This window comes from Scyliorhinus torazame, chromosome 8 (genome assembly GCF_047496885.1).
Source record: "Scyliorhinus torazame isolate Kashiwa2021f chromosome 8, sScyTor2.1, whole genome shotgun sequence".
In the NCBI taxonomy this organism is placed as follows: Eukaryota; Metazoa; Chordata; class Chondrichthyes; order Carcharhiniformes; family Scyliorhinidae; genus Scyliorhinus; species Scyliorhinus torazame.
The window spans coordinates 40477782-40505612 of record NC_092714.1 but is presented as its reverse complement, the minus strand read 5'-3'; the positions used below and the strand labels follow the sequence as shown (position 1 = coordinate 40505612).

Sequence of the window (27831 nt, the reverse complement as noted above, 5' to 3'; positions counted from 1 at the left end):
AAAAACAAGGATGGTAAACAGTACTGTAGTTGTAAAGGGATTTTTTTGTTTAAAAGGGCATCCAAAGTGGAATGCTAAGACAAAAGCTTATGACTAGGATTGATTTCAATTGGGTCAAGGAGGGAGAAAGGAAAAGGGCTGGCTGAAGATATAACATTGCAATAAAGAGCTATGGCCCATGATTGCAATGTTACATCTCTGCCAGCCCATGGGGCAGCATGGTAGCACATTGGGTAGCACTGTTGCTTCACAGTGTCAGGGTCCCAGGTTCGATTCCCGGCTTGGGTCACTGTCCGTGTGGAGTCTGCACGTTCTCCCCGTGTCTGTGTGGGTTTCCTCCGGGTGCTCCGGTTTCCTCCCACAAGTCCCGAAAGATGTGCTGTTAGGTGAATTGGACATTCTGAATTCTCCCCCCGTATACCCGAACAGGTGTCGGAATGTGGCGACGAGGGGTTTTTCACAGTAACTTCATTGCAGTGTTAATGTAAGCCGACTTGTGACAATAAAGATTATTACTTCTTCAGTCATGATTAAACAGTATGAAGGAAGTGTGCGCTTATGCTCAATTCTTGGGTTATTGATTTCATCCTCCTCTCTGGTCCCTCAATTGGCCTGTGACAGACTGCAAATCCCTGACATCGCGTTCAACTGTCAGCTAAGCTTCAAATTTCACATCTTACACTTTACTAAAGTGTTTTTCCTCCCTTTTTACAATACTCTGCCCACCACCTTGCCTTACTTAATTGCTTCGCCCCCAAAATCTTTTGGGGCCTCAAAACCTAATTGTTCTAAAGTCCTTCTTGATGCCCAACAATTTTAAATCAACTCCAATTGATCGCCTAGATCGCGCACCATATTGTTTCGTGCTCAACCCCATCCAACCCAATCTGTGTAACCGCCACCAGCCTTATATTTACTCCCACATCCTTTGGTTCTCTTACTTGTCCATTGTCTCCTCTTTGCCTCGGCCCCTGGCTGTAATGTCTTTGGCTTAATATTGGAACATCATTAAATTCCTCCACTTCGCTACTATTTCTATCTTCAAAAGCCTTTTGTAAAACAATCATATTTTTGGTCACCCCACCTAATCGCTCTTTTCATGGTTTTGCTTCCAGATCCTAATCGTTTCCTCGTCCTCCACCCCCATCTGCTACCTCAGTAAAGTGTCTTGAGACATTTTCTAAGTTCAATGCACAATAGATTAGTGTAGGGGAGGATGGAAACTATTTTTTAAAAAAAAGAATAGAAACAGGAATAGTAGAAATTTGGAAAACTCTAGAAACAGTTTTCCTTTGACATGCTTAGAAATACTAACCTTTCGACAGTTCTGGAATTTTGCTTTGAGCTTCTGAGAATGGTGCTCCTGTGGCTGGCTTGATAGGTATATTAGCTGGTGCACTGATAACCCCAGCTCGTGGTGGAATGCTCTAATGAAAAGAGAACCGATATGTAACTAAAAGGTTCAAACAATTTACTCTACATTATAATTACTGCAATAGCAGCTAATTTTCCCTCTTTGGTAACACTGAATGCGTAATAGTAGCTGAATATTTTCTGTACTGAACTCTAATGAACATACCGGCCTGGATGTAGCACCAGCTACAGCACTAGTCGGATTGATGATTGCTTTTGGAGGTGGTTGGATACGGCCTGTAGAAAAAAAAACAAAGCACTGGGTAGCAATAAATCATTTCAGTTTGGATAGAGGTTTACCTTCTGGCTTTTTTCTGTCTTGTGCTGGCCTTTTTGGTACAATGCAGCATATAGAGGAATTTAAGCAACTGATTGCTGTATTGAATACAAATTATTAATTATTATGCAGTTACTCAGTCAACCCTAATGAATCAGTCAATCCAAGCTTCCATTTTAAACAAAATCAGATTTTTCTTTGCCTTGTATTGAAAACCCTCTTCCTTGATGGGAAGTTTGCAACTGATGTCTTCTTTTATATTTGCCTATCCTATTCAAGTCAGATTTTATGCAAAATTTGGTGCTTATTTGTAAGTGTAATGAAGTTTATCCGATGTTATATTATATTGTTGTGCTTCGCAATTGAACAGTTCAAGTGTTTTTGAATCTTAAATTGTGTCTAGAATAAAAACGTTATTGAAATTTACCATCCTGTATCGTAGTCAGACAAGGGTGACACTTGCAGTAACCTTAGTCAATTATGGCGTTGTCAGTGATTCGTAGCTAAAGTTCTTGGCCACGGCACTATCTAGAGCTTGGGCGGAGAACTGATTAAACGGTTGCAGGAGAGAGAAATACAGGCATAAGCTGGAGGTGGAGATGAAGAGATAGGAAGTGAGAGCGAAAGGAAGTGAGAGTGAAAGGAAGGGCAGAGGGGAAGACAGACAGAGAGAAAAGAAAAAAGAAAGAAAGAGCGAGTGAGCGAGCGAGCTTGTGAGCGAGTGAGTGTGAGAAAGAGAGAAGGAGAGAGAGAGTTAGAGAAATATAGATTCATGCGTCAACTGGCACTAGATCCCATCTCCATTTGTGGGGGTACCACATTTCAAATAACTATTCACAAATTATTGGCATATGCAGTTTATATATCTGCAACAGAATGTTCTGCTTTTCATGGAAAAATTGTGAATTTCTATCCCAGGGATGTTGAAGTGAAGCCAACACAAGCCACAAATCTCTATATATAAATGAAGCTACTATTACAGCTTTATACATGCACGGACTAATTAGTTATTTTTAACCACAAACTTAAAGAATTCCTTCATTTAATTCTAACATGTTAAGCTTCTGTTGCATCACAAACAAGAGTTACCTTCCATTTCCTTCCTAGCTAACCCTGGACTGACGGGTGCCCCAGGACCTTATGAAAGAAAAGGAAAATATGTTCTCTATACAGAAACCATTACAATGGACATACCAAGGGCAGAAAACAGAAAAGTAAATCAAGTCAAAACACAGGTGAAAGTTTAAGCATTTACCTAATTTCAGGTTTATCCATTTACCTTTTACAAAAGCATTTGCACATGGAAACAAAAGTATACTTGCTGAGAATGAAGATAACCCATACCAAACTATTTCTGGAATATGAGTTTTCGATAGATGAATAATGGGAGTAAGTAAGTCAAGCAGAACTGAGCAGAGTGGGGAGCAACATTTTGTACGGCAAATGCTTCAAAGTCTTATCTATTTCGTTGGCACACTTTTTTTGATTATTGGTTCAGTACACTGGCTACAGCTCTTAACAAAAGATCCCCAAACAAAAGGGGCATATAAAAGGAGATGGAGTTTCTGTAAACTGAAAGTTGAATAGTTCCTAAAGTACAAGATTTGGGTATATTGGTTCTTTATCTTTGATAGGGTATTCAAACAATCTGTTGCTAGTGAAAGAAGTAAAATTACTTTTGTTGTTGAGTCTTGTTTCCACCTTAATATTTATCAGAAGCAAACGAAAGCTACTCCTGTAATTATTTTTTTTTAAAAATTTGTTCATGGGGCATGGGTGTCACAGGCTGAGCCAGCATTTATTGCCCATCCCTAATTGCCCTTGAGGGGCAATTAAGAGTCAACCAATTTGCTGTGGATCTGGAGTCACATGTCGGCCAGACCAGATAAGGACAGATTTCCTTCCCTAAAGGACATTAGTGAACCAGATGGGTTTTACGACAATCGACAACGGTTTCATGGTCATCATTAGACTTTTAATTCCAGGGTTTTTTAATTGAATTCAAATGTCACCATCTGCAGTGTCGGGATTGGAACCTGGGTCCGCAGAACATTACTCTGGGTCTCTGGTTTACTAATCCAGTGACAATACTACTATGCCACCACTTCCTCAGGGCGTGTTTTCAGGTAAGAATTTGAATGGAAAACAGGAATTGAAAATTTGGGGGCATTAACAATCTACTTCTACTATTAATGCAGTGCGATTAATAGTGTGCTATTAATAGTACAGATACAGAGTTTCAAAACCAGCAACCTCAGGACTACATCTGTGCCAGATTTTGGATCTCAACGGTTTGTGGGTGAAAGGCTGCTCAGAGCACGAAAAGACAGATGCACAAAGCTGATAACTAGTCAGTGTGTCAATCCAGCACTTAACCAAACAAGCAGGTAAGTTAGTTTACTCATCTAATAATTCAAGGGAGCTTAAGAAAATGTCTGGTTTTCAAATAGCGGGTTTTTGAGACACTAACAGTATTTTTCCACATGCAAGGTCAAAGGAATATGACATTAAAAGTCACTAAATGCTAACTATTGTGCCTCTCAATTGACTATTCTTCATCAAGGCAATGGGGAAGGGAAGGTGATGGTCAGTACTTATTCCTACAGAAGGATGTTTTTATTTCTGGTGATGTTCAAAACTGGATTATCAAATGAGCAGAGCCAGTATAAAATGTTTCATCCAAAATTTAGTTACATGTTAAAGTACATAGTGGGTGTGCCACCTATGCTGAGATGGCGAGTTCACGTAGTTTGTGCATTGAAAGGAAAATGCAAATCTCTCACAGACATTAATAGGAAAGGCTAAGTCACACTCACACTCTTTGTTAACATTGACAACTCACAAGGGCATGTTACAGGCCGTACACTTCAGTTGAGAATGAATTGGGATCTTCAAAATGCAAAGTGGAAGCAAAACCTATTTCTTTTAAAAGCCATCTACTTTACGGAAGGACAGAAGAAGCAATTTCAGTTCTACACACAGCATGCAGAATATCTTCTAAATGGCAACATTATAATAATGAGCTCGCATTTATAAAAATGCATCAAAATGGCTCTTAAGATTTCATTTTCTTTACCTTTGAATTCTTTCCTAGCAGGTGCTGGGCTTCTAGCTCCTTAGTGAAGCAAGAGAATGATGGTGAAGAGAAGTGCATTAATGCTTGGGAAGCATGTGCAAGCTTGGTGTTAATACACAAATAGGTAAAGCCATACACAGGTTCAAATATTTAGAAAATCACATACTTATCTACAGGCCATTTCATTTTAAAACATTTGAAAAGCCTCAACTCATTGACCACATAAATCCTGAATTTGAAACAGCAAAATGGCTTAAATAATTTTCTTTGAAGCATTATAATTAATTTGTTGTAAGTCAATTAAAAATATTGCAGCTTCCACAAAGGCTGATTAACTTACATTGCTTCTTTGACATACACTCTGACTAAATTGGCTAAGTGTGTACACATTTGGGGGGGGGGGGGGCACCCTTAGGCCTATTGAGGTATTTTCCAATTACCAGCCAATTAAGGGACCTCATTCCTCCACTGCCATAATAATACAACCTGCTGGGGAAGGCAGAAAGTGGCTCGCGACAACTTCAAACAGCGCAGGCCTAAAGTCAGGAAGGAGGAGGGGGTGGCTACCCTATATCAGGGACATCCACCCCAAACATAAAAACCCAACCCCCACTTTGTGCCTTCCCCCGGCTTCTAAAAGCCAACCCTCCAGCCCCTTCGTTGGGGTCTTCAATCCCTCCATGAACAAAATGCATAGACTTATCTTTTAAGACCGGGAAGCATCTTCCTTCTTTGCAGGATTGCTTGTAGTTCCAGCAGTGGCCTCAGCATTTTATTGCTGCAGGCCAACCATATTTAAAGTCAGCCAGCTACCGCCCAACCTTTTCAATGAGGGGGTGTTGGGGAGGAAAGACGGCGGTGGTGGTGTTTGGATGGGGACTACTCGACCATTGCGTCGTTCATTAGTAACTGAAACAGTCAAATCTTTTGTGACCTACAAACCTGGTTATTTTAACAATCTCAGCCAGGCTCGCTTTTGTCATCCAAAACATTACTATTCTAACTCATATAAAGTCCCATTCACTCATCATCTGTCTGCTTTTGGCCAATACTGGATCCTAGTTAAGAGACTCCTTATTTTTAAAATTCTCATCCTGTTGTCAAATCCCTCCAAAGGCTTGTCCCCATATTGGTTAACTCCTCCAGTCCTACATCCCTCCAAGATATCAGCACTCCTCAAATTCTGGTTCTCAAGTATCCTTGATTCTAATCACTCCACCTCCAAAGCGCAAAAGTTCTGAAATGGTCCCCCTAAACTTCATCCCTCTTCTGCTTCTCTTTCCACATCTAAAATACTGCTCACTGCTCTTTGACCAATCCTTTGGTCAGTCTCAATATCTCCTTCGATGGCTCGGTGTAAATTTTCTTTGTTTGAGAACTCTCCTGGGAAGCACTTTAGGACGTTTTGCTACATTAAGGGTACTATGCATGTACTGGTTGGTGCTGTATTCGAGCAGCCTTCACAAAAAAAACTATTCAAATTAATGTAGCATGCAACAAGGTTAATAATACAAATGGATCAAAAGGGACACACATTTTAGTCAGAACACATGCATTTGAGAATACGCATGGATTATGTATCATTCTGTTCAAAATGTGATCAGTAGAAACATTTACTGCAGCAACATAATATCTAGAAATCCCAGATAAACCAATAACCGCAATGTTCTTTGCATCTGTAGCACACAGGGTATATATCACAGGAGCAATAACTATTCTTTTGCCTTGTTTATCAGTGGCCTCCATTTCCCATTTCTACCAACCTGTGTATAATATTCTAAACATCCCAAAATTATAGAAATGATAGGCGATTTAAATTAACTCTTGCTTGCTATTCTATTTTTAAAGCAGTGACTGGCATTTTTCTTTTCCCCACCAATAAATCTCAAGAGAATGGCAAGATAAATACAATAATACTAATTCGGAGTAGGAGTACGGCACTCAGCCCGTCGAGCCTGCTCTGCTATTCAATAATATCATGGCTGATCTGATCCATATTCCTGTCTACCCCCAAAAACCTCTCACCCTTTTGCTCTGCAAGAATCTATCTAGCTCTGCCATAAAAATATTCAGCCTTTAAACTCAACCAGAGAGTGCCAAAGACTCATTACCCTCTGAGAGAAGGGCATCATGTGTGGAATATTGCATTTTTTATTCCTCCACTGATCCCACCCATTCACACTCCCGAGGTAACCACAAAACTCAATATGAAGATAACCCCCATCAGAATGATTTTCTTTATTTCACTGCAAAGTCATTCACACAAGTTGACATAAAATGTTTTTACTTTGATGGCTTTGCTTAAAAAAAATAAACTCTAAATTTGAATTTTGATAGCTGCATGGACTGTTATATCATCTACTGGTATTCAGCCCAAAATAAATACAAGGATCATCGTTGGTTTTTGGGAATACAGAAAGTATTAGTGGATTTTTCATGTTTTTATTTGTTGTGGTTTCTAGCCCCTGATCTTTCTACATTTCGGTGTGAAAGAAATATTTTTACCTTTGTAAGTGGATGCCTATCGGCTGCTACCTCCTCTTTTTTGGGTTGTCAAAGATAGTAGCCGATAGTTCAGGATGTCAGCATATTAACTTCACGGATATTAAATTTGCTCGAGTCTAATACATAACAAAAGATCTTCTGTGGGATAATAAATACAAATCTAAAGCATCCGATGTTCACCATGGTCCTGCTGTAGCTTAGAATCAGACAATTACTGAAGCTACTATATGATTGATGTGAGTTACAATATTCCACACATGATACCGAGGTTTCACAGTTAGGTAAACATAAGTCATTTGGTCATTCTCCCATTTGCAAATGGGCTTATTCCCAATTGTATACAATGTGACTTTTGTTTTGTTGAGCACCTACAATTTGTACAAAGGATATACAGCATTTTAAGATTCAAGCACTTTAATTATGCAGCACTCTTGCCTCAGAATAAGATGATTGTAATTCAAGCTCTACTCCAGAGGCTCTAGTACATAATCCGGGCTGACATTTCAGCACAATACTGAAGAGGTGCATCGCTGGAAGTACAATCTTTCAGCTGAGGCATTAGGTTAAGCCTGCCTGCTATCTCAGATGAAATTAAAATATCACATGATCATCTTAAAAAGAGCAGATTAATTCTACAACCTACATTGCACAGTGACTACAGTTCAAAATTACTCAAATTGTCTGTAAAGAGCTTCGGGACACCATACGGATGTCAACAGTGCTATATAAATGTAAATTCATATATTATTATATAATACATAAAACCAAAATAGCAAAATTATCTGGGAACGTTCAGCTTTTGAACTATGCTTTTATTGATACTTTGTTATGCATTTAGGGCTCTGAAGTAAAATTGAGCTATTTAGTGTGGAAATGCTACACTCATCCTGAAGGAGTTAATTTGATCGATGCAAGTTGATGCCAACCAGTGACAGACTTCAATTAAAAACTGTTTCTCAAAGAAGAGAATGGAACCTTTATGATCAATACTCCAAAATATACTTTCTGCTTAGCCACAATTTATACAGGAAAAAAGCCATATGTGGAATATCAAACTACTTAATATTTTATTACATTTATTTTTGCAAAATAAAGTTTTTGTTATTTGTATTATACTCGTGTTCATTTCTGTGCAAATGGCATTGCTGCACCACATGAGGGCAGAAATCTTGGGATCTTTGATTACTTTCCTATTTCCATTATACATAGAGCAGAAAAACCTTTGGAAGGTGATGAGCATTCCACTGTCGTTTTGACTACCCAAGTAAGCTAACATTGGACTATATTTTACATTGCACTCGGTGATTATCACCAGTGCGAGCAAACGTTAAACATAGCCATGTGCTACACTGAACCTACAAGTCCAGCACTACATGGATGGCAACAGCGGTCTTGATTTTGTAATATTAGTAATTTTCTATTATGCGCGGCATAAATACTCAGCTGAGTTGGCTTCCATCACTTTTACTTCTTGAAAGTTTTAAGACTAGTTACCTGAAGGAGGCGGTGGCCTTTGTGGCGGAGGAGGTCTCGAAGGGGGCACGGTAGGACGTGGTGGAGGTAGCCTCTTCGGTTCCAGGGTTTGACTGCTTTCCTTCTGTGTTGGAACTTGCTGTAACTCTGAAGAATCTGATTTACAAAAGAAGTTGAGATACATGGCCAATTATTTAACAATAATGGCACAATGGACAGAGCTTTAGGCCGTTTTGGTACAGTGTTAAATAACTTAGGTGAATTAAAGTAGTAGCCTATGATTAAACTGTCCAATATTGAGCAAAGCAACAAAGGAACACACAAATAAAAATGCTATTTGTTTGTTGACTGTAGGCCAGCCAACATTTTTCCTCATTACATTTTATTATTTTAAACAAGCCGTCGGACAAAGAAGCAGAACATATTTTTTGTAAGTCAAGGAGAAATAAAATCATTTATTTTCTTAGAATTTGTCTTTTTTATTGCGGGTAGTATTTAGAAGAAGGTAACTGCATTTAAAATATAAATTTACCCTCATCTCTGAAATCCCGTCTTCATTGTTTAGGTAGCCATCAGATAGCGCAGAAAGATAGGTTTAAAAAGCTGGGTCTAATCACTTCAGAAATAGACTTCAGGATAATTTGACAGAAGTATATAATGAGTAATAGACTAGATTATTTCAATTCCATAGATTGGGCAAAATTAATGCACACATTCATAAGGCTAGGGATAGGTTAGATATAAAGCACTTCTTTTCCCAGAGAAAGCAGTTCCACAAAGTTAGTTGCTAGCTTGTAGAATGTGATGCCCTGGGCTAGATTTGATTGCCTAAAGGCATTTGACAAATTTTTCAGATTTATTTTCCTCCAAACTGGTTGTGTTTTTTTGCTCTCTCATGAGAATACATGGCTTCTGTTCAATTCTGGATATTTCAAGGATCACACTTGGACAGACCAGATGGTCTTTCCTGCCCATCATTTTCATGTTTCATAATACCATGGAAATAGAAAGCCTTATTATTGTTGTGCTTCTGTGCTGAGCAATGCAAACTAGTCATAAACAAAATTAATTGGTAGATTTGTAACTCAGTCATGGCAGTTTCCTCAAGAAGTTGCAAGCAATAGATCTGTCTGCATACAATGACAATTTTATATTTATAATTATATTATTGATATTCACAGAAACCTTTACCTTGATGGGACTGTTCCTGTAGAACTGTGGAAGCTCTTGGAGCTGCTCTACTTGGTCTGCTAGGCAGTGTTGGTAGAGGCATCTCTGGTATTGTGGGCGATGGACACGGACTTGTTCTCGGGGTGGAACCAGGAGAGGTGCCTGAACCTGAACCAGAGGCAGGCTGCAAATGCTGAATTATTTCATCTACTTCAGCACTATAATCATCAACTTCACCTATATTAAAACAGTATTTGAAACATTACATGCAATACAAGCTAGTAACAAATGCTTTTATACTAAACTTATTACATTGTTAAATAGCTGAACTTTCTTACCAAGCTTACTATTCAAGATAAAATTATTCTATTCAAATTTGTACAAGTGATTATTTGATTGCCCAGCAATGTTGATCAATAATGCAATTAAAAGTTACACAATACACAAACAATATTTACTGAAGTTTTATACATTAATATACTGTCATTTAAGTGACACGGAGCTATATTTAACAAATTCAGAAAACTGGATAAAAGGTCACTGCCTAATTTAAAAGGAAGTGAAACATTGAAAATGTGATTTTAAACCAACTCCATTCTAGTGGTTAGCACTATGGCTTCACTGTGCCAGGATCCCAGGTTCGATTCCCGGCTTGGGTCTCTGTCTGGGCAGAGTCTGCACGTTCTCCGTGTGTCTGCATGGGTTTCCTCCGGGTGCTCCGGTTTTCTCCCACGAGTCCGGAAAGACGTGCCGTTAAGTAATTTGGACATTCTGAATTCTCCCTCGGTGTACCCGAACAGGTGCCGGAGTGTGGCGACTAGGGGCTTTTCACAGTAACTTCATTGCCGTGTTAATGTCAGCCTACTTGTGACATTAAGATTATTATTATTACTCCACTATGACATACCTTCCATATCATAGTCAGCAGAAACATCTGTATCCTCTCCAAGTAGCATGGAGCTAGAAGAGACTGGTAAACCAAGGCCAATTCTTTCCAGACTCATTTCTTCTTCCAATCTGCTGCTCCAATCTGGATTCTTTAGACGAATATCAAGTGTCCTGCCCAAAACCTGTATTGATGGAATTACATTTTCTTTTCCCAAAATGTCTCAATCAAGATGTGTCCGTGATTCTGGAAGGGACTATCAAGTTAGTCACTTCTGTCTGTCAGTATTTAGATAAAGGTTCACTTAATTATTAAATTCAATCTTCTGGGAGTCTCCATAAAATTCCTAAGTGAGGATTTTGTAGCCCTGCATGTACCACTCCCCACCCCCCCAGTGGCTAGCCATTGAAATCTCCATTCAGTTCAGTGGGACCATAATATCCTGGAACCATTTTTTTAATGCAATGAAGAACATGGTGATCAGCAATGGGGAACCATAACTTCAACATTTCTCAGTGCTTTGTGCAGAGTAATGTAGCCGAGTGTGGAGAAACATATGGAGAAGAATAATATCTTATTAGAAGAGGGACTTGATTCTTCTAACCAGTCACATTTTGACCATTTCTTAGCCATAGCGCCTGACTTTCTTGTGTGGTCTAGGGTGTCTGTTCAAGTGGATGCAAAAAAATCCTAGGATAGTATACTAAAATCAACATCAAAACAAATATATTTTTATCTCAATAGGATTTGTGTGAGCGTGTGTGAAAATTGGTCATAATGTTTGCTTACAAAACAGGTGACCACATTTCAAAATTAATTAACTTGACTGTAAAATGCTTTGACATCTTGACAATGTGAAATATAATGCATACAGGTATTTCTTTACCTGGTTACAATGGACCAGTTTCCCCAGTAGGTTTTCAATGCACCAATGCATTGCAATGGAAGGAACCTTGGTTCAGTGGTAGCAATCCCAATCCTTCTAATTAGAAGGTTATGGGTTCATGTTTACTCCAGGAGTGGGGTGGCAAACCAAATTGTACCTAATCCGTCATCATTGTAGGGATGTGCAAGTCAGGTCAATGACCTGCCCATAAGAGAGAGCATAGTTGTGGAAAAACACGCAGTATAATGTAAAGCAGTGGAAGAAATGGGGCACCTCACATGCCGATTGGTGGAGAACAACAGTTACATAGCTCTTTTAATGCAGTAAAATGTTCCAAGGTATATCACAGAGCTATTAAATGTATTAGGACACGTCACCAAAAGCTTAGCCAAAGTAAAATTTAAAGAAGCAACTTGAGAGAAATGGAGGGGTTTAGTAAGGGAACTTGGCCGAGGTCGATGAATTTCCACCAATGGTGGAATGATAATAGTTGTGGGTGGAAAGAGGCCAAACTTGAAGGAACGTAGAGATCTCAGCGGGTTGTACAGCTGGAGGGGAGATGACAGAGATAGACAGGTTTGAGTGTATGGAGTTTTGACAGGAGACAGGAGCCAATGTAGGTCAGACAGCACAGGAGTGATTTGGCGCAAGTAGGATATAATCCTATACAGAGGGTACAAGATGACAGGCTGGCCAGTAGACAAAACAAATATATTTTCACTGTTTGAATTGAGCAAATGCCATTCACATGCTGTTCAGGACTTTGACTTACTTCAGTACCATTCAACCTCTGCACTGCTAGAGCAGAGCTGCCTTCTAAGAACGTCACCCACATTTTATCTTCTACAAATCTGAAAAAGAACATACATAAGATTTTTATGATCAGTGATATACAAAATACTGGTGAAACTGGTGCAACAACTGACACACTCCGGTGGTAGTCGGTAAGTAAAGAAAATTGGTAGCTCAATTCTCAAGGTTTTTCTTAGACCCACGTTTATGACACTCCAATGAGAAAATTAATTGGATCCAAAAGGATTACGGTCTTGAAATAATTCCCTGACATTTTCAGAGTGTCTGTGCAAAGGTGACTAATAGCGATCAGAATTTTTAAAAAAATATACATGTATATAAATTTAGAGTATCCAATTCTTTTTTTTCCAATTAAGGGGCAATTTAGAGTTGGCAATCCACCTAACCTGCACATCTTTGGGTTGTTGCGATGAAACCCACGCAGACACGGGGAGGAAGTGCAGACTCCACACAGACATTGACCCAGGGCCAGATCAAACTCGGTCCTCAGTGCCGTAGGCAGCAGTGCTAACCACTGCACTGCCCTATCAGAATTCTTTTGATGTAAAATATTCACACGACAAGATTAACAAATAATTTCTTGAGAAATCGTCATTTTCTAGTATATTTCAATGAAACCATTTATTTCAGATTCTAAATCACAATCTCTTTTCATACCACTTTTAGAACCACAGGATGTTCAGTGTAAAAGCAAGCCATCTGCCTCACTAAGTACCTGCTGGCATTTTGGGCGGGATGGCCACCTGCCATTTTCACACTGTTGAAATTATGGCATGGTGACAGGAAGGTGACAGGCACACTACCTGCACCAAACCTATCCCCAAATAGCTGGTAAATACAGCTCAATGATTGTGTGCACTGTGGTGATGTGCATCAGTGTAAATACATCTGGATAGCGAGACACTAGAGGGAGCACCAGAGACATCACACACTCAACCAATAGATCAGTTAGATAGGACATGACCAATGGACATTCACGATACACACACACACACACACACACACACACACACACACACACACACACAGAGGTGACACCACCACAGGAGGGCATGACACCAACCCATATATAAAGGGCACCACACACATGATCTGCCTCTTTCCAGTGGAGACAGTCAGTGAGTACAGACACAGGGTTGATTCAATATCACTCCCACCACGTGGATTGCAGCAACTGGTTAGTCAGTCTGGGTAGCTATAGTAGGATTAGCAGTAGTGTCGAACCAGAGTAATAGAAGTGTAAATAGTTTAATAAACGTGTTGAAATTATCTCCACGTCTGAACCTTCCTTTGTCAAGTGCACCACAAGGAAGCTGCTTATGCTACACCTAGAGGAGAACAAATCATGGTACCAGCAGTGAACTGTTTCAATCCATATCGCCATACCTCAGCGTACAGTGACAACCAGCAACGATATCCAGGCAAGATGTTCGGGTTCCGCAGCAGCTCCAGTGCCACGGCGATCTCCGTGAAAACTGGCGCGCATTCCAGCAAAAGTTTGAAATCTTCCTGGTAGCAGCCGACCTACAAGACATGGCCGATGCTGAACAGACAGAGCTTCTGCTCACCATCGCTGGTGCCAGGCAGAAGAAATCTTTTAAAAATTCAAGTTTTCCAAAAGGCAAAACAGGAGCGACTTCCAGGCAGTCCTGGACAAATTCGGCAAATACTGAGGGGAAAACACACTCCAACCAGCAACAAAAGGTAAGAGAAGCACCAGTACTCACCACGAGGCCGGGATCCCGGAGCAGAGAACAATTTTGATCGGCGGCCATCTTTCTAAAGGGACTGAACTTGCGCAGTTGCGCGAGGAGCGCACAGAACTGGAAGGTCAGTTTGCGCGGGACGCCATGCATGTGCAATCATGAAAATGGCCCCCGGTACAGGAACAGCGATTTCCGCATGCGCGCAAACGCTTCCTGCATATGATGTCACATGCGTCATGACGCCAGAGGCCCTGGACCACGCCTATTTAAAGGGAAACGTCCCAAATCAAAGAAAAAATCCTTTAAAGCCGTAAAACAACCTTCTTTCACCTGGAATGACAGCACAATGCCTCAAATTGAACCAGGAAATGAAATGAACCTCCGAGGAACCCTGCAACAAGCAGTTACCTACGCCCAAACCGATGATTCCGCCCTTGAATACTTCGAAACCAACCTTTACATTTTCTCTGGACCACACGAGCCAAATGCCAGCTCTGACGCAAACAGTGATGATATGGTCCTAGAAGACTACGACTCGGACAAAGGTTTTTTCATTAGAAATGGCGACCCCCGTACTGAATCCGATGCAGACGCGGATTCATTCTTCGCATTTGAGGATCTTCAGCCCAGCATCTACGACATCCCGACTTGTGAGTGCAGGATTATGCTGCGGCCTGAAACCAAGAGACAGAGAGCGGTACAAGCACACAGAGAGCGGCCTGCTGCCACACAGAGTGGTCCACGCACCGCTCAGGGTTCCCGACTCTACGAAAGAAGACACGCAAGACTCCACACCGCAGTCCTTGCATGAACAAGAAGTGACTCCAGTGTCACAAGCCTCCACAGCGAGCACGTGGACAGACTCCACGATAGAAGAAACACAAGACTCCAGAGCGCAGTCCTTGCACACACAAGACGTGACTCCAGCATCACAAGCCTCAGCAGCGAGCTCGTGGACAGCCTCCATGATAGAAGCAACGCAAGCTTCCAACGCGCAGTCCTTGCAGGAACAAGACCATGAGGGTCTAGCAACCTCCTCTGACCAACTAGCGGCAGACGATGCAAATCTGCCATGCTCAAGTAAACAGCAAGAAGATTATGACAGTCTACCACGCTCCAGTGCACAGCAGGACGACCATGACGGTCTATCATGCTACAGTGAAGAACAAAGCGACGATGACAGTCCAAGCCCAAATGAAGGACAACAGCAAGACAATGACAGTCCACCCACATTGCTTGCGCCACCAGATGAAGACTGACAATTTACCCAGCCCAAGTGATCAACAAAACGCTACTGAGGCTCTATCCACTGTATGTGAGACGAGTGACGACAGCGTCCCATTTCCCATGCAAGATGTGCAAAGTGACAGACCTCAGCTAGTGTGTACAGAGGCACTCGACGATCACTGTGAGACCACTGGTGACCCTGGTGACACCACGATACTTTCACCCTCATTCGCTCGAACCTCTCCACAAGTCAATGCATTCCTGCATGTTCCGACTCCAGACGTGCAGTTACAAGAAATCTCAGCTGACTCCAGTGAACCTGCGAAGACTCCGGACGGGGAGCATCAACAAACCAACACTGACTCAGTTAAACCAGACCAGACTCCAGATGGGGAGCAACCAAACGCCGATTCTGATTCACGCAAGCCAGACTTTACTCCAGACAGGGAGTAACTTTACTCCAGACAGCCGCAACCTCAGGGTGACAGCAGATGCCACAACGACAGGAGATGGATCACTTAACAATTACACTGGGTCAGTAATAACAAGCAGCGGCTACAGTCCAAGAGGAATACACCAATATTCACCACAGCTATATCCACACCAGCAGTGCAGCCAATGACAGCTCATGCTGGACAAACCCAGTATTCAGGCATGCAGCAGCCAGCAGTCTATGCAGCATATTCTCAAACAGGCCAGCACTACGGATTGCCCACTAATGCAATCCAGACCGAAGGAGGACTACCGGAAGCGCAATCTGCACTACAGACTGGATGCCTTAGTTACAGCCCAGGATTTGCTGCACCCCAGCCTGCCCAGACGGCATATTCCTATCAGATGCAAGGTTCTAGTTTCACACCATCACCAGATATTTATGCGAGCAGCAATTCTGTTTCCAATTCGACCAGCTTCAACGGTTCTCAGCAGGATCACCCTTCCAGCACAGCACGTGGCCAGAACCAGTATGTACAGTCTTATTTAACTTCAACATATGGCACATCCATGACCTCGAATGATACTGTTGATGGTACCTCTTCAACGTCAACACCTTAGCAGCTACAAGATGCCATCCAACAGCACCATCACAAACATCGAAAAAGGGACTCCAAATCAGACAGCGAAGTGATTTGACCACTTCTTGGTTCCTGTGGCACAGGGACGTTGATGGCGTTCATAACCAAGAGAGACATTTGACCATGATGATTGATGGTTTTTGGACTCACACAAATGATTTGGACTTATTGTTTAATCACTGTTCCCATGACTTGTATATACCTTAACTTATCTACCTGTTTTTTGTTCAGTTTTCTTAAAGTGTACAGAAAATATGTAACATATAAAAAAGGGGGTGTGTGGCCTACATGTAGGCTAGCTAGACACTAGAGGGAGCACCAGAGACATCACACACTCAACCAATAGATCAGTTCGATAGGACATGACCAATGGACATTCACGACACACACACACACACACACACACACACACACAAAGGTGACACCACCACAGGAGCGCATTACACCAACCCATATATAAAACGACACCACACATGATCTGCCTCTTTCCAGTGGAGACAGTCAGTGAGTACAGACACAGGGTTGATTCAATATCACTCCCACCACGTGGATTGCAGCAACTGGTTAGTCAGTCTGGGTAGCTATAGTAGAATTAGCAGGACTGTCGAACCAGAGTAATAGAAGTGTAAATAGTTTAATAAACGTGTTGAAGTTATCTCCACGTCTGAACCTTCCTTTGTCAAGTGCACCACAAGGAAGCCGCTTATGCTCACCTAGAGCATAACAAATCATGCACTTTCAGCAAGTAATGATCACATGGGTGAGAAACTGAACGGTGCTGGTGTCCGTGGAACCACACACTAGCAGGGAGGCAATACATTTAGGAGGGGAGCAGATCAAACAATTGGCAGAGAAAAAAAATGGAACTATATTATTTGTCTTGTGCACCATCAGATATTTTGATAGGGACAGAAGTATTATATCACATAAACCAGAACAAATTATTATTTTGCTAATGTTAATTAAGAGTCCCTTTAATACCATAAATTTTAATTAAGTAAACACAAGTTAGTCAAGAGCCTAAACTATTGTTTGGCAAGAGGCGGCAGGGTGGCACAGTGGTTAGCACTGCTGCCTCACAGTTCCAGGGACCCGGGCTCAATACTGGCCTCGGATGACTGTGTGAAATTTGCACTTTCTCCTCGTGTCTGCGTGGGTTTCCTCCCACAGTCCAAAGATGTGCAGGTTAAATGGATTGGGCATGCTAAATTGCCCCTTAGTGTTCAAAAGGTCAGGTGGGGTCACTGGATTATGAGGATAGGGTAGAGACGTGGGCTTGGGTGGGGTGTTCTTTCCAAGAGACAGTGCTGACTCGATGGGCCGAGTGGCCTCATTCTGCACTGTAGGAATTCTACGATTTGCAGATTGGAAAATATTTTAGGATCCAGGGCAATTGCTAGTTTTTGTAAAAAGAACTGTTCACACCCTAAGTAAGCTGGATGAATAATGACACAAGTATATATTTTGTTACCTTATCAAAATAACATCACCATATGCAGCAAACCTCTGAAGCAACTGATCTATCACGTTATCATCAAAATGCTGCTGGTTCGGGGAGGAGCTGGCCAGTGATACCACCACTGTGCCATCAGGTGGTCCCTGCAGAGCAATAACTTCCTTGTATATTCTTTGTCGAGCTTCAGGATCCACGTCAAATATATCTACGTCTACAGTGGCAACCACAGGTCTAACAAAGTAAAAAGAACATTACATATAATTCTTGTGCAGAACTTCAGAATTTATAATGGACAAAGAAATTTATAATGGACAATGAAACGGAGCATCGTGTGGCTGTTCGCAACAGAGTAAATACATAATCAATATTTACGGCTCTTCTCTTCTGGCCTTCACCAATCCACACAAACATACCAATTCCCTTTGCTGAATTGTGTTGCATGCGCAGCTTTTTTTGTGCAGTCATTACTTTAAACAAGTCTGTCCATTACAAGTTAAGCAAGACTCTGAAGAACGTGGAAGTTGATGACCGACACGACATGGGTGAACTGGTACTTCGCAAACTAAAAATAGGTTCCAATATCTCCAGTCCTGAAATGAACTGATCCCTTGAAGATCAGCAGCAACTCATCAAATTTAAAATGCATTTTAATAGTGTTACCTCAGCGCCACAACACATCAAGCGAATTTAGAGCAAAACACTCATGTCAACACAGGCATAACTGCATACTGGCTGTTTTATAGCTTACAGTTTCTCTAGCCGCGTATCCCAAATGCCAACTGAGAAGACAACAAGATAATTTAGGAAAACTCTATAGGCCCAACTAAGTAACTCTGTTAGTAAGAGGCCTAGAATAGAGACAGACAATTTTCTTACCCTTCTACTCAGATTGCCTGCTAAAAAATGACAATCCCTAGACAACTGGAGCACAGAGAATGCCTCAAATATATGTTTTTAATAGTGCAGCCACAAGTGACAGCAATTTTATGGGTGACAAGCTGATTTAGAGACCAAATGACAAATTCAAAAATAAATATAAATTGAATTGAAGATTCTTACACATTTCAGATATTTGACTTTAATAAAATAGTTTTAAAATAAAATAATCTAGGTATATTGTTTCAACAATGACACGTTTGACATACCTATGATCAGATGTTTTCAGTTCTGCTCTTCCATAATATACCAGTGTTCCAGGACTCCATGAATTAGTTAACTTAGGTTCATCCTTAATACTAGAATTCAACAAATCCAGGTCTTCAGCTGAAAAATATAGAACATAATACATATTTCTTGCCCAAAACGTCGCTCTGCCAGAAATTAAATCAGAAGCCAAGGGCAATGAGAGTCAGCGAATAGCTTCTTTAATTTGAATGATAGATTCGCATTCAGCACTTTGACTTCTAAACTTTATTATGCAGCATGCACCAATTCACCATGGGGTGAGGTAAGCATGCCTACATTGGCTTGGAACCATGACCTTTTTGCTAATTCTACTCAAATCCTGTGCAAGACTCTGTTGTCTCTCCTGACAAAAATGAAGACCGATCTCTGTGCAAAACAAGAATGTTGAAGCAGCTACTGATTTGCTGTTTTAGTTGCTTAAAGTTATGAGAAATTGCAGGATATTTTGTATTCTTCATACAATATGCATCCTTTAAACACAGTTCTGTAAATTACAAAACAACCAACCAGTCACATACAGAAAGCTCTTGTTCCCCACTATCTATGCTTACAGGAAGCATGGGTTGGGGGATTGGGGTTACAATCTAGTAACTCTATGTCTGTCTTATGCTTTCTGCAAATTATGATCTCCTTGGAGTGGTAGTGGTGGCATGTCTGTGCGTGGAATTACGCTTATAGTGCAAAGAGTCAAGGCAACACAAGATAAACCAGAAATGTGAGGAATAAGGAGCATGATGCTGCAATACCACTAACTTATCTTACCTGATTTGTCAACAGGCCATTTTCTTCTTTTCCATAGAATTCGATCTGTCCAGGCTGGAGTTCGACATTTCTCACTTGTGTCATAATCATCGGAGAACAGGTCATATTTGTAAGTTGGTGCAAAATTTATTCTTCCTTCTAAAAATTCTCGGAAAATCTGAAAAAACAAATAAAAATGATTTAACTACTGAACCAGAGACAGATTGAGAACTATAACTATTCACTGGAGATTAGCTGCAGATATGTTCTCAGGATAGTATTACTTTAGAGACCCGAGTTACACTGCCAACTACAGAACCGTGGATTGTATGCAGCGGGGGGGGCGGGGAGAGAATGACAAAAGGCTTTCTTACTCAATTTATGAAGAAAACACTGGTTGCAATGCCCGATACCTTTTCTTATTTTTCTCATGCTGAGGCCTACCTAGAGGTTTAATGGATTGTTTGGTTGTTTAAAATGTGATGCATATTATAAAATTCAATGTAGACTATAAAATGCAGTAGAGTGTAAACAAAAGTAGCCATATATTTGCCTCCTTTGGCAACCTATGAGATAATCTGTTGTTCCACCATTAACATTCTTTACAAAAGTAAAATACCGTGGATGCTGGAAATTTTAACCCTTGGAGAGAGAAAGAGATATGTTTGGGGGGAAAAAAAGATGCTGCCAGAACTGCTGAGCATTTCCAGATTTGCTTTTATGAACATTCTTTATTGTAGATTTGAAAGTAATGGTTCATTGTAGTGATTTACAATTTCTTTCCATAAGGAATTTATTATCCCGTTTGTGTGCAGCAGACCAGAGGCCTTTCACAACACAACCAGCTCATGATAGGAAATAAATGCGCAGCCTGAACATGTTCTTCAATTTAATTACTTGGATGATTCACATATTGTCAAGTCTACTTCTTGGGAATTAATCGAAGTGCAATTACAGATGGATCAAGACATGCTTTTTACAACTGCTCCCCCACATCCTTGTCTGAGAAAATATATTTATTTGACAATATTCCAAGGGCCTACTGTAAACATACTTTTCAAAAAGTTGGCACAAGCTACTTAATATTGATAAAATTCAAGTGTGACTTTTGAAAAGAATCTTTCTACTTACATGTCCAGCATTTTTCTGATTAATAAGTTGGTCCCCTGACAGAAGAGTGTCCCAGTTCTGTTGTCTGATCAGCTCTTTTACTTCTTCGTTTGGAAGATCAATGCGGTAATTGAAATCTCCACACCAAAATATATAATCATGAGAAAACAGTAATCTCCCCTACAGAAAGTGAAGAGCACATGGTTCAGAATTAAATTCATGCTAGGAATGTTTCATTTCATTTTAAGTGCACAATCCCCGTAATTCTCTGTGTACTAATTCTACTGGAAGGAACCGTGAAGGAGGTGCACCCAAGAGGTAAGAATAATTTTGCTTACAACTGATGAGGGGAATGCAACTGACTTAGTAGTAAATATTTCAGCGACCCTCTTTCTCCCAAGAGCTGTGTGGGGAAATCTGAAATTTGTACAACATATTTCAGTTCATAAGTGTTTTTTTTTTTTTAATACGTTGCACTCTTGTGTTAGCATGTTTATTTTAAATAAATGCCACCAAAGGCCTGGTTTTCTTTTTCACGCAGAATCTTTCCCATCTTTATAATCAGAAATAAAACCGAACATCATCCAAGCCTTGAATTTTGCTTCTGTACCTGGGCAGGTTCTTCCAGTATTTCCCACATTATGTTAAGCAAACCTTCTTTCACTACCAGCTATGGCTGGAATTTTGTGGCCCTCCCACAGTGTGTTTTCCTGTGGCGGAGGCATCTCGCCTTTGATCTCCTGGTCCTCTTGAAGCCAATGGCTATTTGCATTGCTCGCGCGCAACTGGAAGATTCAGTGGGTGGGAAGCGTTGGAAACTCCTAGTCTACATCTTTCTCGATTATTTTTCCTCGCAAATTTTCTTTTCTCCACGACGCCCCTCCTTAAAAAAAAACCCAGGTGTTCTCTCCACAGACCTCAACTCATATCGTGAAAACTGTCTGCACAGTTAAGCTGAGAACTGGCAAACCCACTGAACCTTTGTGACCTTTATTTTAGTTATATTGTTATGCTTGCTGTTCTCTCAACTTGGTTTTCTTAGATTATGGAGGCACTCCAACTGCAAATAGATTAACACAATTCAATTTTATTTGGAAGTATAACAACTAGCCCATAATCTTGTGGTAGAAACCCATCTCAGGCATTAATGCAAAAGAGATGAGATCGTCTGCCCATTGCATACAGTGCCTGATATTATGTTACATTGCAGTCAATGAACTTAATGCCAGATGCTGCATATAACAGACAGCCAATCTGATAACACCCAGTTTGCACTTCCACCCAAGACAAATTTCTAGCACTTTGTTCCTAAACCTCTGCTGAGGTTTTGTTCTCAGCTGTTCTAACTAGCACCCTCTTCTGTACTCTTAGATTTCATGAAGTTGAAAAATTTGCATGATCTCAATATTCAGTGAAACAAAGCAGACGCAAGTTAGTTTTAGCTCAAATGTTAAACATACATGGAGCAATGGAATGTGAAAATTTCCTGTTATATTGCAGGTTCTTGCATAAAACCTCATTGTTTGGAAACCAGTGTTAGCTTTTCTATGTAATCTCATTCAGCTCATTAATCATGAAGACGAATGGTGCAATTTATATATTTCAACAGTAAGCAGGCTTTAAATAAGAAATGACCCACTTCTTGAAAAATTGAGGCTAGTTTATAATTCTCACTGGACAATGTAAACAGTATCTGAAGATTACAGCTAGGCATTATTGTATGCTTTCAGTTTATTTTTAACAAAACATCTGATATTCTGTGGGTTGGTACTAACTATATAAGTGACCATGAAAGCTGCTGGATTGTTATAGAAACCCACTAATTCACAAATGTCATTCAAGAAGGGAAACTGTTGCCTCTACCCTGTGGTTTACATATGTCCATGGTCATTGTAACTCAATGCTCTCTGATGCAATTCAGTTCAAGGGTACAATACTACAATGAGCAATAAATATGGACTTGCTCAAGTGGCATATAACACAAAATGACATTCAACCCTACAAGTAGAAAAATGTTTAGGTAATAACTCAGTTAGATTTCTATAACAGCGTCAATCATTAACAATTTATACTGGTGTATAAAATACTGATAATGCAGCTATATTTACTGCTGCAATGATGGCTTCCATCTATGGTGACATTCATGGATAAAACAGTTTGAGCAACATTGAATTAGCTACCAATTAAACACCAAGCCCAATTGAAATGAAAATGAATGAAAATTGCTTATTGTCACAAGTAGGCTTCAAATGAAGTTACTGTGAAAAGCCCCTAGTCGCCACATTCCGGCGCCTGTTCGGGGAGGCTGGTACGGGAATTGAACCGCGCTGCTGGCCTGCCTTGGTCTGCTTTTTTAAAAGCCAGCGATTTAGCCCAGTGTGCTAAACCAGCTTTTCATTCAAGTCAATTGAAGGGGGAAAATAAATCAGGTGGGTGAATATTGGGTCACCAATTTGACAATGGCCTCGTCATTTCCTGCAGTAGTCTCTCTGCTCAATTATTAATATATAGTTTTAAAAAAATCTATAGTTTCCATCTCTGTCTGTATGGCTCTCATTCTGTGCTGCCATCATCCCAGAGCTATTTCTCCCTCTATGGCCATAAAAAAGGGAAGTCTAATTTCTCAAGACAAAAATCTGTGTGACGTCCTTGTGATCAGAGATGTAATAATAATATCCAGGTGGCAAACCAGACATGCGGCCTATATAACCACCAACTCGCCCATCCCTCGTCTTCCATTGTGAGCTTGTTTTCTGCAAACTTACAGTTCAGCTTTTTCCCCCGCCCCCATTTGTCATATTTGAATTGTTTAAAAGACCAGCCAAAACATGTTATAATGGAAGAGGGACATTGAGAAGAGTAATTTTCTTATTGAATCAAACTGTCCAACAAAATATCGAGAAACGTGTTGCAAAACAAGTGATTTTCTTAGTCTGGAAAGATCCTAAGTGCAAAATTGCAACTTTATAAAGAAATGTGTGAAAAACGTCCCTCAGGAAAGTGAATGAAGCCAGTTCCATTCACAGGTTGATCTCCTTTATTTTGGATGTCAGTGTCTAGCTCACTTTAAAAAGAATGAATGTTAGAATTCCATTATTATTCATCTCTCACTCAACATCACTACAAACAGGTGTTCTGGGCATTATCACATTGCTGTTTGTGGAAGTTTGCTGTTCTCAAATTGGCTGCCAAGTTTCTTACATCACAACACTTCAAAGTGCCTCATTGGTTAGTAAGAGCTTGGGACGCCCCAAGGTCATGGAAGCAAATTGATAAAACTCATTCCACAGAAACATGCAACTGACCCCACACATTAACTTCATGCCCTCTGTCAACTATAAAAATTACATCAGAACTGATGAACTTTTTTAATGCTTGTATTCCAACACAAAATTAGGTTGAAAATATTAATTTAGTGCATTTATCCCAATGATGCCGATCATACCATTGGAAAACTCAGTTTGCGAGCTATTTCAATGTAATCTTCATTCCTTTCCTTGACCTGTGACTGGCCAGCAGCAAAATGTGCACAGACAAAGCAGAGGCTGGTGGTGTGGAACAGCATGTGTACAGCAACTGCCCCTTTGTTACCAGTGGCTCCTCCCATTCCAGTCTTTACAGTATCAACCGCTACATCCCTGAAACAGAATTCCATAAACTGATCAGCAAAATAAAACATTTTAGCCACATTTATTTAAAGAAATGTTTGAACAAGAATGTTTCCTTATCTTTCATACCTTGATGTGAATTGTCTGGCAACTCACTGATTAAGCGCATTATTTACCTCGCATTATTACTTTTAATTTTGAAAATTTTGTGCTCAGGGTGGTGAATATTTAGTACTAGAAAATGAGAAGATTTTCAGTTCAGATAATCAAAGTCACAATCAGGCACTGCAGTCAAGTATAACAGTTTGCTCAGGGGTAAGGGACCACTTATTCTGGCCAATGACACGCACCAGTCTCAAGCTTACTAGAGCACCACTCACTGCACAATTTTCAATTTTGCACATCAATCTTCATCTGATCTCTTATGGTTTGACTATCAATTTAAAACCAAGTAATGCAAAATTAAGAACAGTTTTTTTAATATGTTATGAGTTGTTACACATTAGGAACTAGACTATGATACCTGAAATTCCTTCAGGTAGAATTCTGGGCTGGATTTGAAACCAAGTCCAGAGGTTAATCATCAATGTCTAGCCCACTGCACCAGCCAATTTTTTTGAAGGAGATTACTTTTAACTACAACCAAGAAGGAAGAATAGGTATCACACAATATTTGGATAATCAATAACTTTCTAAATGTTATACAAAAGCCACTCAGATACATACTTCAATTAAAACCAGCAACTATTTAAAAGGTCAAGGCAAATATAGCAACAACAGAATAAGGTAACAAGCATGTATGTGTCAATGGTTCGACGAAATATAAATCGCAACTCAATTTGGATTCAAGAAGTTTACCAGACTGTGATATGTAAATCCACATAGTGCAATATATCATTATTCTGACTAGTAACTACCAGTCATCCTGCTGGGTGCTTGGAAAACAGAATTTTTGAATGCCTCAAGCTGATGACCATTTGTCCAGCCTTCAGAATAGCACAGTGGGTAGCATTGCTGCTGCACAGCGCCAGGGTCCAGGTTCGATTCCTGGCTTCGGTCACTGCCTGTGCGGAGTCTGCGTGTTCTCCGTGTCTGTGTGGGTTTCCACGGGTGCTCCGGTTTCCTCCCACTAGTCCCAAAAAACATGTTGTTAGGTAATTTGAACATTCTGAATTCTTCCTCTGTGTACCCGAACAGGCGCCGGAATGTGGCGGCTAGGGGCTTTTCACGTCATTGCAGTGTTAATGTAAGCCTACTTGTGACAATAAAGATTATTTTAAAAATAATGACAACCGTCATTCATTTCAAATACAGGTTGTTGGTTCTCATATTGATCATCAAGTCCGGTTTTAGTGAGGGATGTTTCCAACATGCAAGACACCAGATGCCAGATTGGCCTGAGAGCAGATCTATCCCCAATTTCCTTTGTTGGGCCAATGTAAATCAACTTCTGCAACTTTTCAGGTCACAAGCATTGCACACCCATGTGTCAGTTCAGATGCCATTTTATGTTTTACAAGGATTGCCCAGGGCAGCACGGTGATGCAGTGGGTTAGCCCTGCTGCCTCATGGCGCTGAGGTCCCAGGTTCGATCCCGGCTCTGGGTCACTGTCCGTGTGGAGTTTGTACATTCTCCCCGTGTTTGCGTGGGGTTCGCCCCCCCAGAACCCAAAGATGTGCAAGGTAGGTGGATTGGTCACACTAAATTGCCCCTTAATTGGAAAAAATGAATTGGGTATTCTAAATTTTTTAAAAAGGATTGCCCAAAGACTAATGTATCTTTCAAGCTTGACCAAAAGAATACTAAGCAAGCTTCACTTCGCACACAGTGAAACACATTTCTGCATTAACTAAGCATCAGCCATTCAAACTGGGTGCCAGCCACCTTAGTTACAACGTTGCTAGCATTGCCTCTATGGTTGGTATATTACCTCAGTGCCAACTCACACCCCAAGCTACTGTGATAATGTGTTGAATCCAATGGTGGTGGAAATATGAGCTGCCAATAAAAGTTAGACTTGGAGAGTTTAAGCAGGCAATTAAAAAGCAATTACTATGCCGATGCAAATGTAAAATATTACAGATGTTGAAATGTTCCAAGAGATCTGTGGTTTATTACAGCATTTTTAGATAGTTCTTATCAAAATTTGGTACTTTGTTTTCAAAGTAAATTTGATGTTTAACCTGTGAAAGAATGCAGTATATTGGGCCAAGTCAAACAGTGCTGGAAAAGAGGAAAACCAGGCCAACAGTCTATTGCACTTTCACTCCGCGGTAGTAAAAGGTCACTGCTACATTTAACATTTTTCTTTACTGCCAAACCTGCAAGCTCTCACTTCCCTTTTTAAAGCTTTGGTTCAATAATCTATAAAACACCAATTACCACTGCAATGCCAACAATAGGAACTTGGATCTTTTCACAGCTCTGATAGGGGATATTCTAAGGGTGAGCTTAAAGTGGTGTTTGCAATAGTAACCAGAATGGCAAGAGGAAATCCAAAAGACTAAATCAAACAGCAAGAGCTGGACAAAGGATCACAAATTCAAATTGCCAGAAGGCAAATTTAGGATTCACCTTGGCATGCTCATTTTCACACAAAGAATGAAAAAACAGCCAGGAAGTATAATGGCATAGAGTGTAGGATCATTTAAGAACCAACTGAACATTCCAATAATGGGGAACAGGGGGCTTTTGGAGCATTCTGGTTTGGTGAATTAGAAGAGATGAATGGCCTTTCTTATCCATAATTATGTGAGGCCACGCAATTGCTGCTCTAGTCACCCCAGAGTTGTTACATTTTGTATCAAATACAGATCATACAAGAGAATCTTGCACCTCAGATTGTATCTCCCAAGTGTTATTTTGGGGATTTTTTTTTAAACTTATCAATTTCAAAAGTACTTGAAGAAAATGGAGTTCATGGTCAAAAGCCACAAAGACCAGTGGAAGCCTGACTGACTGGTACCTTGGCACGCCCAAAGTGTTTCAGGCAGATTAAGGATTTGACACTGGTATAATTAATTCAAGATGGGAAATACTTAACATTAGAAACTACAATGATATATCATAGATGACTTGGGTTTCTTCACCAGGCTTCAATAGGAGATGCCCCAGGATGGGGTAGAATTATTATTATTATTTTTTTAATGCATTTGTGCAATTTAGAGAATTGTTTAAATAATATTGCAATATTTAATCTTTCTTGCACTTAGCAAAAATACAGCT

The 27831-nt window shown here is 40.3% G+C and overlaps 1 protein-coding gene across 10 annotated transcripts in view; it reads right to left on the bottom strand.

The window, feature by feature from the left end:
* Positions 1–27831, bottom strand: part of synj1 (synaptojanin 1) — a 147701-nt gene that overhangs the window by 16452 nt on the left and 103418 nt on the right. For 7 of the 10 annotated variants that reach the window (XM_072513418.1, XM_072513420.1, XM_072513419.1 and 4 more), the window contains 13 exons: positions 24443–24635; positions 21019–21177; positions 19909–20065; positions 19107–19224; positions 17977–18192; positions 12459–12537; positions 10822–10984; positions 9936–10151; positions 8766–8900; positions 4767–4805; positions 2780–2827; positions 1580–1650; positions 1316–1427 (listed from right to left, as the gene is read on the bottom strand). In XM_072513418.1, coding sequence (XP_072369519.1) covers positions 1316–1427; positions 1580–1650; positions 2780–2827; positions 4767–4805; positions 8766–8900; positions 9936–10151; positions 10822–10984; positions 12459–12537; positions 17977–18192; positions 19107–19224; positions 19909–20065; positions 21019–21177; positions 24443–24635 — 1706 coding nt within the window. The remainder of the gene's footprint in view (positions 1–1315; positions 1428–1579; positions 1651–2779; positions 2828–4766; positions 4806–8765; positions 8901–9935; positions 10152–10821; positions 10985–12458; positions 12538–17976; positions 18193–19106; positions 19225–19908; positions 20066–21018; positions 21178–24442; positions 24636–27831) is intronic. The other 3 variants (XM_072513423.1, XM_072513422.1, XM_072513424.1) reach the window with 3 other exon arrangements.